Genomic DNA, 13,394 nt, shown 5'->3' on the forward strand with positions numbered 1-13,394 from the left:
CGCAAAATAATCACTTGTGTGAAAATTACAGTGAGTGTTTTATTGCTCATCTGACATTTTCAAATGACAAGGGCTGTCTAATGGCAAGATTAACTTTGAACATGTGTTTAATTGTAGAAGCTGCCATTTTTTATTGTAATAAGTATAATGCGAGCTTTTTGTGTTTTTAGCACATTTTGATGGTAAATTATTAGGTTTTAAAATGCCTATTCCAAAAAGCCTATTCTAAACCATTAAGATTATAAAGTCATTCAGGTGTAATAAACGGTAACCAACTATTATTTAATTTGCGATTGCTAGGGCGATGGCGACAGTCAAGATGAGAAATAACTCATCGCCAAACTGTAAACATGAAGCGTCCTAGTGGATACCAAGCTTACTACCACCATTGCATCGCAGTGTAGGTATGCCTCGCATTTTAGTGGAAAAACCCAAGCTAGAAAATCATTATGTACCCGACAGTCGGCTGCCTTTATATCTCTTCAATTTGCATTCAAAGGGTACAATGTCTCGTGCTTTATTGGAAAAACCCAATCTAGAAAATTGTTATGTACCCGACGGTCGGCTGCCTTTATACAGTATCTGCACTTGTCTTCAGTTTGCATTCAAAGGGTACAGTACTACATACAGGTACCGGCTGTCGGGATTATAATACCTTCATACTGTATTAGTCTACGTTATACAGCCACTGCCCGGCATCAACCACGTTAAAATAACAATTACAAATAAAGAATAACTTTTGAGACAGGCAATGACATTTGCAGCAAGACAACTCATATAACAACAGAAATAAACGTCACATGGAGTTGGCGAAAAATGGAGATCAAATGAAAAATCGAAATAGCGTGAGCCCAGACTGAGCACTGAAAAACTCGCGTCGTGATGTTAAAACAAAACTTTTTCTTGACGTATGAGCAATTTTACTTTAAATGTCCACACGCATACTGTACACACGCAAAAAAGTGATTAGAAGAGTTCTTATTGCATTACCATGCATAGGAATTGAAAATTTCTAAGAGAGTAATTGGAATGGAATATACAGGTTGACTCTGTAGTCAGCATAGCAAATAACGATATATTTTAATCTTTCAGATACAAATCATAGTATATTAAAATTAGTAGAACAGGTTGCATAACATATTCACGATGGATTGGATTGGATTTCTTCAGTGTTGACTCACAAAAGTCCTGAAACTTATTTCCAGTGGGGTCGTTCTGGTATTGAATTGAGCAGTACACCGGGAGACAATCCCCTACTTTTTTCCGAGGAGTGTACTGCACATGAGCCATTTTGCACGCGGGATCAATAGCTTAAATCTCATTCAAAACTTGCACTTCAGCCCTGCAGCTGAAACACAAGGACAGCAGCAACATAATTAGAAAAGACAATTTAATGAAATGTGGAGGTAAATATCATTGATATTTTAAAAGACTTTAGCTTTTCCTTTCTTAACTGCCTACAATGTTTTAAGATTTTAACTCCTCTTAATGTTTGAATATTTCAACATGCTTTTAAAACTACATCTTAACATTTTATCAAAGGTTATATGCAGTGCGGTATGTGCATCTTGACGTTTGTTATTTTATTAACAGATTTTAGACAATGTATTGTTATGCATGTACTGTATAATCAAACAAAGTTTTGAACCATGTTTATCTTTTACTTGTGTTTGACCAATAAATCTTGAACCTAAAAGGAAAAACTTGATCCACTTCCATATTATTAGCTCTGATGTTAAAATGAGTAGTTACTGTAGTTTATTTAAAATAATGTGGTGAGGAAGTCTTTAGCACAATTCAAAGAGACAATATCAATTCTAGGAGTTTTTGGATTTGGCTTGTTAATGCGTAACACACTTAAGACCAGGAAGAGAAAAAAGCCATGTTGAAAGTCACTGATTAGATAGCAACAGCTATATGATTAAATAATTTTTTCAAGTTTAGAACAAAGAGAGGTAAGAGAAATTGGTCTATAATTGTAAATGGAGGACTTGTCACCATATTTAAATATAGAAGTGATATGTGAAACCTTCCAGGCAAAGTAAATATTAAAGGAGGGGCATAAATTCAGAAGCAGATTTTAAAATAAATATCTGGATAGAGTCAGAACCTGGTGATGCATTTGACAATTGGCCATTAATGACATTTTCAGCAGTGTTGACATTAAAGTCTATAATTTGAGAAAGTTTGGGAATGAGAAAATTACATGCAGGAGGATTGCCACAGGAAGGGGTAAGAGGGTTAAAAAAACGAAAACAAAAATATATCTATACCAAATTATAACAGCCTGACAAAGAGAACTGATTACCTTAGTCAAGTTTGTGGCAAAAGCAATTGTCACAGACATGATGAATAATTCATGGCAGCGGTCAACTGGTCCTATTTGAAAGATTTTTTCAGCCTCATTCAGGATTGCTTGCATCGACAAAGATTCAAACGTTTCAGATTCAGCTTCCTCTTGGACTAAATAATAATAAAGTTAAAATATAATTTTAATGAAAAAAAAAAATCATATAATACATTTGTCTTAATTCATATGATTATACCAGCATGAAAGAAACTATGTGATGCTATAAATTCATTGTGAGGCTTAGGCAAAACTTTTCTAAACCTTGTTCAGCGAACTTGCCGACCGCCAATAATGATATTTAAATTATATTTTTGGCCAATTAGCGCACTCGCCGCCTTTGAAAATGGAAATTTCAGAAATAAAATTAAAATTTTTTTCAGTCAGTGCTGAGCACAACAAACTGCATCGGCTGTTGTCGTGACTAGTCTGAAACGCTTTCAGCAACGCAAATTGTGTTCAATTCGAATTTCAATTTGCAGTTAAAAGTTTCACTTTAACTGAAAATCGAATCATTTTTTTTTTTTTTTGTAGAGGCATGACATATTATAATTTCAAATAAGTAAGACATTTTCTATGGGAATAATGATGGTATTTATTGTAAATTTGCTGTTTCACAAACATACCTAAAATGATATAGCCTCTGTCTATTAATACCATCTTGCATTCTGCCAAGTTTTAAACCAATCAGACTTACCAAACTTTAGTTATCGTGGTAACAAACAATTTACCAAATAACAACAGAAGAACATGGCTAAAAACAATAGCCTTCCCGGAGGTTTGCTCCTTCGGGGACGCTAATTATAAAATAACACCCGACAAATAAATCGCAAATTTAAGGGAATAAAAAACAAATAAATCTTTACGTGGTAGTTTAGTTGAAATCGAGGACAACCATGCTTTTTACTGGCTTGGTAATCTTACATGATCCTGGATTCCTGCCTGTAAAGTCGGTTACTCACTGCATCGTGTGACGGTCGCACGACAAAACTATCAGGCTCTGTGTGTGAGGTTGCCGCGATGATAGTCTTCTACTCGTTGGCTGACGGTTTTTTAATGATTTGCCTGTTAAATCTTTCCCGATGCGAATAAACATTCGGCTCAAAAATTAACCAATCAGGTGCACTTGTTTCTTTTTTGACAGCTTGGTTTTTTTCCAACACTCTGACCGGGAATTCCACCACGAGACAGACTAGGCGGCAATATGGAGAAGGAGAGCGAATGGACAGAAGAGCAAGAAGAAGTTTAAATCAATTTTTGGCGGGAAGAGAAGTCATTATACGACGTACAATCCAAAAGCTACAGTGATAAGAAATCTCATCAGTCCTTAATAAGACTGGTAAGAAGACAAAACAACCTAGCTCCCCTACCTAGCCTAGGCAGGCCTGCTAGGGGCTAGGCCCTAGCATCCATATACTAGGTTAGGCCTATTGCTGGTTTACAGAGCCCAGGCCCTAGCCTATACAATCCAAGTTGTGCCTAGCTCTCTCACCTCAGCAACACCTGGTCGCTGACAGTGTTGCATGTTAAATAACAAAAATTTATGTTATATCTCAATTATTAGCTACATTGTGATGTATTCTATTTCCGATAATGACATGCTCACCACCTTCAAACCATCCCCAAGCTGTTTCCAATAAAGATGTTGTGCATTGCACAAGGGTTGCATCTTTGTCTTTACTTTATTGAAAGATGATTATACTTTTATTTTTTCATCACTTTTTCTTTTTGCGTTAAATTGCTCCAAATGGCCTGTGAGCTGCATATTATAAACCAGGTTCATATTGCCTCGAACAGTGATGGGTGCAAAAGGCTGCGCAGCATACAACTTTAACTAGTATACTAGGCTGCAGTGGAAGCAATCTGGCGAGCAAAAGAAACTAGAATATCATATAGCCTCTAATCATGCAAAGTTGATCTTCTTTTGAGATTATATTAAAATTAATCAAACATCTTAGAAAATAAGAATTGTTACAAAAGTGAAATTGGGTACATACTTGACATACTTTGTCCCTTCCTAGGTGGTGCACTTTTAGCCTTGAAACTGGAGTCTGGTTGCTTATTGTCCAACTCCAAAGACAGCCCTACTTTTATCTCCGGCTTCATTCGCTGGTACTTACAACTTAGGAGGGGATACCACTTGCTGGGCTAAAAAAAAAAAAAAGGAATTTAACAATTTTTTCTAGCACTTTAAATCCCATTGTTCATTGTTTTTTTCATTATTATCCGAATTCAATGCATTTTTTAATTTTTGGTCCATATTTGCCAGACTGTTCTCAAATATTTTCTATTTGGCGAGACTTTTTTTATACCTTGTTTCGCTAACTCGCTGCCCACCAATATTAACGATTTTGAATTTTAAAAATTACTTTTGCCCAATTAAAAGTTTTTCATTAATTTTATTATGCCCGCCTCCTACCTTGAAATCTTCAAAAATAAGATATGTACTATATTTCTTCCAAATTATAAAAATCTAAAGCATTAACCATCCCAGTACTACACTGTTTACATTAAACGGTAAAATTTTATTTTCATTTGTTTTTGGCAAAATCATTTGTTGAATAAGAAAACAAAATTTTATCTTTATGTTGTTTCCGCCCTCCTTTGACGATCTCTAAAAAAATAAGTTTGTGAAACAAGGTATAAAAAAAAGTCTCGCCTTTCTTCCAAGAGTTCAGTGGCAATGCCAGTGTGTGTCCGGGGCCGAACTGGTCTACCGTTGGGGAAGAAGCCAATCAGTTTCGTCAGTAAAACACTGCTATAAAACAAACCAACGAACTACCCAAATGATATGTTGATAATATTCACTAGAAACTATGTTCAACAGAACATGCACCCATCATTCCTGGAAAATTTGAGCTCAATTGGATAATTTTTTTAAATATTTGAATTTAACATTTGGTGTCAAAATCAATATCTATCAGCACACAGTGAGCATGCTCATTTATCCATTGGCTTAGCTCAAAGGACAAGACTGTGTTATGTTATAATCTGTTAATAAGATTTTCGGGACTTTGATCCTAATGACCCCTATCTGTGGGGTCACCCCAAGCGTTGAGCACCCTATGTATGGAATTGGCCCAACTGTTTGGTACTAGTAGCCAGGGCTGGAAAAAGTGTGCGACCAGTGGTCGGAGGAATTGACTTTTAACCCAGAGGCATTTTAGAAAAAAAATTTTTTTTTTTTTTGCACATCACAAAAATGCATACATATAATATTTTTGCTTGCTCCAACCCACTAAATGTACTACTGTTTCCTATAATACTGTAGATAACATTTGGTCCTGGAGGATCAAGATAATTTTCCTGGTCAGAGGCATAAAAAAAAATTTTCCAAGCTTGCTAGTAGTAGCATTTTGAAAGGTTGCCAGAAAAATATAATGACACCTTAACCCTCTAGATACCGTCTTCGACTGTAGTCGAAATTGACCTCAAACCGAGAATTCCCATTTTCGACTGCAATCGAAATTTCGTGACTAAAAAATAGGTGGTTTTCAAATCGCTCTTCTGTTTTTATTTTAGCTCCAATACGTCAGAAATTTTAAACACGCATGCGTGAAGCTTTTGTCTTTTGAAATCTGTGAAGAACTCACATACGTTTATATAAAAATTTTTAGAAATATCAATTTGAAATCGTTATTAATTTCAAAAATTTTTCAAAATGGCCGCACAAGATGTGTACACAGCTGAGCAAGCAATTGACCTGATTTTTGATTCAGACAGTGATGAAGGTGAATTTTTAGATGTGCGAGACTTAGACGTGCCTGTTAGCGATGATGACGGTGGGGCTTCAAGCAGTTCTGACGGCGGAGATGTTCTTGATGAAAATGAGCCTAGGCCTAAAAATGTGAGGGTAGTCGACGCTTTTGAATGGAAAAATCGCGCTTATAGTTATGGATGGTTGGGTAAATAAATTATATAACTGTGTGGAATAGGAATGTTTTATATTTGTTTTTATTATTTTTTGGCTATAATTTTTTTTTTTCGGTTTTTGCTGACGATTTATATGTATCATTTTTCTGACATTTCTATTATATTATATATATATTATATCATATTATATTATGAAAAAAAATTCCCAAAAATATAAATTATACATCAAATGAAAGCTTATTCTATAAGCTTTCTTTGTTTTTGAAACATTTTTCTGTATAATTTACAGAAAGATCCCAAAAATCCACAAGAACGACTTATACTCAAAAAACGCAAAAAACCTTGTTACACTGCAAAAGAATCCGGTATTCAAGGGTTTGCACTGTAAAAGAATCCGGTATCCAGAGGGTTAATAACCTAATGCCACTGCATATGTGCAAAGGACAAGACTGCGTTATTACCTCCGCAAATACGTTTTACAGCCTAATCATAATTATAATTACTGTATATTTTGTTCTTTGTTGTATTAATCTTGCACTCTTTTTTGAGATGTGATATACCAACTGATTAACAATAATAATACACAATGTGTCCTGCTTATCTTGCCAGTACACTACTAGCATCAGAGCATTTACGCTTGGCTTTAAACACTGACAGTACATATATTAAATTATAATGTTCAGGAAATCAGCTGTTGCAGGTAAGTAGAGTAGGTGTAGATAGCTACCCTGTAAAGCCTTATTTGATCTGGTACACTATTGGATGAAGACTACAACTTCATTTTGAATGGAAGCAACAAGGGTCTCTCAGAGAGCATAGTATGCCATAAGAGAATGGTACAAAAAGGCTTGTACTGGTAATTTATGATGTATGCTTATATTTACTTTTGTTTCATTGTGTCTTGGTTTGAATCGTGTGATTCACTGAATCCATCAATTATTAAGTTATTTCACATGCTCATTAATTTGGTCGTTAATATCAACCTACCACAGGAACATTAGCAGGAGAGCTGACAGATTGAGAAGCTGTTCTCAAATCAAGCATGATGTATCCAATAATTTCTCTAGTTTTCATTGCTACATTCACTGCATAACACTGCAATTTAATTGGGGTTCTTTGAAGTCTATGCTGATGCAGTTCTTTCTTGTCAAGTTCCCATGCAAGCTCTGTATTGAATTCTGGAGATTCGGAATGATGAACTGGGTCGGTACTGAGAGTCTCACCATCAAACTTGGTTTCTATAAAAAGTTGGTGTTGATTTCTCTTTGGAAAATGCCGACCTGTAGAAAATGACAAATGAAAATTTTGTTTTACTCTTATCAGAATTTATACTCATTACAGTAAAACCCCTGCTTTGAAACATCCATATTTAGGAGAAGTCATCCTTCTTACTATATTTAGAAGGTATAGGTAGGAAGCCTTGCATACCTTTCCGACCCCACGGTAACTCATGCTAAACTTTTGCGCATCTGTTGTACACTCTTCAAGCTCTAGCTCTTAAATTCATTTGATTTGAATTTTCATTTTTTTGTATTTTTTTATATATAAAATTACTTTATTTCAAAGGAAAACATAAAAAACCTAGGTTGTTGACCTTATAAATAGAACACGCAAGACAAAAAAACAAAATAAGTGACAAGAAACAGTAAATAAAAGGATTTAAATATAAAAATCAGGATTAAACCCCAAGATCTTATACCAATAAGGCTATATCACCACAGTATTAAAAAAATAATATGTCAACTTGAGAAAGTATGGGACAGCTCAGAAAAATAGTAACTCATGCTATGCTAAAAGGACATCCTAAAAAAATGACTATATTTGTAGAACTGTTTCATCGATAATAAACCAAAGCAATTCAACAAAAGGACGCACGTCTCGGGACATCAAAGGTTATAACTCTAGCATCGACATTCTACGCGTTGCACGCCCCTAAACGCTGTGCTGAGTTTAACGTCCCATGATCACCACAAAACCCGTAACCAAACCAAAATTAACCGTCAACGTGTGACGAAACGTGTCAGTTGCCATGATAATCTTGCGTCATGCGGTGATTACAAAAGCCTAAGGATTTTTTTTGCACCTAGACTGAAATTATATTCCTTACGTTATTTCAACATTAATTTTACCGATGAGGTGTTGTCCGGTGATTCATGAGACTTACTTCGCAGAATAAATAAATAAAATTTCAGTATCTACTCAAGATGTTTGTTTTGTGCACCTTAGTCCAACATTGTCAAAATGACAGCTTAAATGTAAATATATTATAAAAACATGAATTTTTATAAAAATCATAAATTTTCATCATTTGCTATAAATTTTCATTATATTGGTCAATTTTCATTAAACTGTCATCAACAAATAACAGTGAGTACATTGGTTTGCTTAAAGAAATTTTCTCTATGGAATCCATTTATAGATACACTTAACAAGCTTGTGGTAAAAAAAATCAAATGTAACAGACATTTTGAAGTTCCCAAATTTAATAAAATAGCCATAAAACGTAGGACACGCATAGTCTAATAATCAACGGCTGTACTCGCAACTAGTATCAGGTTGTCAATGCCACAGTAAAGATCAAAGGACTCTACATTCGCACTATGTTTGCAAGCGGAGATGTGCGTCCTGTTGTTGAACTGCCTTCAAGAATAAACCAAGCACAATTTGATGTAAACATACTTGCTTATTATTCGAATAAAAAATAGTTTTTGGTTTGACTGTGTTTTAAAATAAATATTACAGTACAAAACATTGATTATGTTACAGGCAACTACTATGGTAATGTTTTAAATCTGATGTCATCCCACTTGAAGCACATGTTTTTGCATGCCACTACCGCACCCCTGGAGAAAAATTAACCAATTGGAGTTTCAGGGGCATGGCCTTCAACCCTCAGCAAGAGTCATCGTGACGACGAAGAATGTGTTTGTTTAGACAAAAAATACGCAAGACGGAAAATCCATATTAAAACAATATAAAAGCATAAATTTTATAGATATTTACATATGCTCTGCTGTAGGCCCCTAGAGAAAAACAACAGGTAGGGCCTGTAACTGTACTGTATGGTACAGTATTTGAAGCACCATTCGCTTGTAATGCATCAAAAAGTGAGGCACACTGGGCCTAGTGTACTCCCACTTGTAATTAATTGATTAGATTAGGGCCTAGAGGTAGCACTATTGCAGGCCGGTAGCTGCCGGTCCCACATATCATTTGTGGTTAATTCAATCATTAATACTGTTCTTACCACCTTTACAACTGGTTACAAATCAGTAAGACATAAATAAGCAAGAAACTCGTTTACAGAACTGTTTTTGTGAATTTTATTAGTTTTTAAATTTGGCTAAATCATTTTAAATTTGGCGAAAAAGAATTTTAAAAAGTTCGCCAAGATGGCGAAGGAAACTGACCCATGAGTGTAGCTAGACCGATGGGCCTTCAAATTGTTTTTGTCTCGCTCTGTATGCTTGCTATAGTAGGCCTTATCATCCCCATCATCCAATCCTTTATTAGCGGGGAATTTTACCGGGACTACGAAATATATCCCAGCAGTAGGTGGCGGGACTTAGCCGGGGATGTATGTTAAAACGATGCTCCGCATTGCCGGGAGGTAGCCAGGACTTTCACATGCACATAACCGTTTTGTAAATTACATCCTCGGCTAAGACTCCGCTAAGCCTGGGTCTCGCCTAAACTAGGCCTGGGCATTCAGCAACTGATGTGTGCTTTGGTAATTAAAAAACCGCCTACTGGTACTCCATCATGGTTTCATTTTTTATAGATCACGGTATAAATTACATAATAAAATTTGAACCTAGACCACAAAACGAAGGGGAACGAGGTGAAAATTTGTGAACCGTGTATTTGACTTAGTTTGCGTCAAAAAATACACCAGTAGTGAGCCAAGGCAAGGAAATCTGTTTCTACTACAGACTGACCTGTAGTAAGTAAGGCAGGACTACAACTGAAAAGTGCATTACTGTACACATAGACCACCCTCGTAAAATATTGTTGAAATAAAATAAATAAACAAATAGGCCCTAGCCTATGCCCTGTACTAAATACTGTAACAACGCTTGATGACGGTAATTAGGCCTAGCCTAGGCAGGGATATGACTATTTCGGCCGCCGACAACTTCGGCTGTGCGGAATTTGTATGGCACGCCATATGGGCATTATTTCTCAACAGCTATTATTGGGGTCGTTCTGTCGTGGTGTAGCCGGCCTATTTTAAGCCTTTGTTAAACTTCTTAATTCAAAGTGTTATTTGTCTGGCGCACAATGTATTGCTTTCATGTACAGTATAATTTATTTTCAGGACAGAATGTTATTTATTATTCACCTGTACAGATGGCCCGCGAAATTTTTTTTCCTTGATGTCTGCTTCTATATATGTTGAAATGAATAAAGAAATATTTATAGAATCGAGTCTGGGTGTTTTTATTTTTTTTACCTTTAACGCAAATATTAATAAATCGCTTTTATATAGTTAATAATTTGGATCCTAAGCCCCGCCAATTTTTTTTAGGGCGGGGAGGGGAGAGTTTGAGGCATACGTCACCATTACTTCGTGACGTCATTTATGTAACGCTATTTCGCTTCCAGGACTGACTTTCTGGTAACCGCGGTGTTTTCATACAGAACTTCTGCGTGTTCAAGAAAAGGGATTCCCAGTAAGAGATCTTTTGGACCTCTGATGGAGTAAACACATTTTGACGGAGTAATTCCTAGTAAGGAAAAATTAAGGCAAGGATAAACTAATCCTCTCTCTAGGACTACTACTTGGCATAGTACTAGGTGTACTACTTTGTACTACATTGGCTAGCCCGCGGCCGAAAAGTATTAGCACATTATCATTGATTCGTAAAATGTCGTCTCCATCTTGTTTTATTTATATACATTGACTAGGCCTAGCCTAGGTCCTACATTTTTTTTTCTTTTGTTTTAATTAAGGTAGGTAATCTAGGCCTAGGTAAATAAGGTTGCAAATGCCTTGGAATTCCAAAAGCCTTGGAATTCGGCTGGACTGGCCTACAGTAGGCCTAGATTTTTTCCTCTAGAAAATGATAAACCCTTTTCTTCAGTTATGGTCGATTATAAAGGAATTAGTGTTTGATTTCAAATATTCTTGATAAATTTACCTATCTACCTATAAAAAGAAAGTGGCTGCAAAGGCAATGAATAAACAAATACATAATAACGCTAAAGGGTAAAGTACTATCCTTAAATTTCCATTATTGAAAATATGTTTTTCGAGCATAGCTCTTCATCTATTTACCTACAGTATCTATTCGTTCATATTTTAATCATGTACTGTACATTATACAAACCATAAAACCCAACCCTAAAATTACAGTTACTAATTAATGGTTATTAAAATCAATATCACAAATGACATTAATAGGCCTGTACTTTATTATTTGTGATAAATTCTCATAAACCTTATAAAAGTAAAGTAAGATACAAAATATGGTACACTTAATGCTAAAAAACCGTTATCTTTGTTCTTTTCTATCACTTTTATTATATATTAATACTCATAAATGTTATAAAGTAAAGCAGGATACGAAAATTATGGCACAATTAATTCTAAAAAAAACCCCCAAAAAACATGTAATCTTTGTTATTTTCCACCTGACGTTTATTGTATATTCATACAGTTAATGTTTGTTGATTCAAACGTTATTCCGTTCAATACTGAAAACCTAAAAAAAAAAAAAAAAAAAAAAAAAATCACACAATAAATGAACTTAATTGGCATAAAACACTGAACACAGCCAGCACTCATTGATTGAAAGCTAGCAAAGACAGCAATATCGGCGCTCCACACTTTTTTGCACTCGATCGCTGGCGGCCGATGTTGTCAGCGGCTGAAATCTACCTAATCTGCCTTGGCCTAGTATGACTGAATATAAGTCAACCCATACCCATGCCAACCCGTAGCCACAACCAGTACCCAAATTTTGGCGTACCCGTACACATATTTGGTTAACTCGTACACAGCGTACATTAACTCATACACAAGTTTCATGAATGATATTTTTACTGTAATAAAACATTTTGCAAACATTGTAGTATTTAGATCGTAATCATATTCTATATCATGAACGCCAAACTTACAGGTTAGAATACATAATTACCTTTACCGAGCATGCATTAAATGAAGAAATTCATCAATAGTGGTTTATAAGTGTTCGGAAAGTAATTTTTAAACGGTTTTGTATTTTTAAATTAGTTTTTTTTGTGTGCGTGTTTTAGACTTAGTATTGATTTTATTTATTTTGTTTTTTTACAATGCTTGACTACTATACATTATATCTTATGGTATTTTTTTCAGCATGATTATTATTTGAGTATTTTTTATGATTGCTATTGTTACAGAGAAATTTTAATACGGTAGGCCTAGGGCCTAGGCCCTTAGGCAGCTTCAAGTCAACTCGGCCCTTAACCGACTCGGACCAAACCGACTCGGCCCTTCACCCGCTCAGCCTATGAACAACTTGGCCCTTGTCCAACTCGGCCCTTGTCCGACTCGGCCCACACACCAACTCGCCCCATGTCAACTCGCCCCCTTAACCGACTCGGCCCATAACCAACTTGGCCCATACACCAACTCGGCCCTTGTCATCTCGGCCCTTAGCCTACTCAGCCCTATGTCAACTCGGTCCTGAAGCAACTTGGCCCATACACCAATTTGGCCCAACTGATTTTGCCCATGAACCTAGGCCTATTTCTAGATACGGTAACTCTATAGAGTACTGTATAATTTGTGGAAAGAAACGTTACAAATAAATTCCCATGGTAGACCTACTCTTGAAGTTTATTATTAAATATTACAGTACAGTATCACTTTGTGTTATTTATTTTTCTTTTTTTTACACAAGAAACAACGCAAATGTTACTGACCAGTCGACTGTTTTGAGACATGCCCTTTTAACCGTTTGTTGCGTTACCATTTAATTACGATATGTATTTTAATCATGTTTATAAATGTTTAAATAAAATGCAGATTTATGAAATACGTATCAATAGTTGTCATACGTTTGTTTTATTGTTTACCGTAAAAGTTCTGATCATGGTTTGTTTTATTGTTTACCGTAAAAGTTCTGATCATGTTTCTAATTCTGTACAAGTAAATTCATATTAAATGATATGATGAATGAAAATAAAGGAA

The 13,394-nt window shown here is 35.4% G+C and overlaps 1 protein-coding gene across 1 annotated transcript in view; it reads right to left on the reverse strand.

Moving 5' to 3' along the window:
- LOC117108548 (centrosomal protein of 120 kDa-like) overlaps positions 1-13,394 on the reverse strand; it is a gene marked incomplete in the record, with an annotated part of 55,130 nt that overhangs the window by 40,108 nt on the left and 1,628 nt on the right. Inside the window, 3 exon segments of the mRNA XM_033250595.1 lie at positions 2,309-2,463; positions 4,345-4,495; positions 7,208-7,500. Coding sequence (XP_033106486.1) covers positions 2,309-2,463; positions 4,345-4,495; positions 7,208-7,500 — 599 coding nt within the window.

Source organism: Anneissia japonica, unplaced genomic scaffold (genome assembly GCF_011630105.1).
Source record: "Anneissia japonica isolate Jap-2015-1 unplaced genomic scaffold, ASM1163010v1 scaffold26_len2425191_cov177, whole genome shotgun sequence".
NCBI lineage: Eukaryota > Metazoa > Echinodermata > Crinoidea > Comatulida > Comatulidae > Anneissia > Anneissia japonica.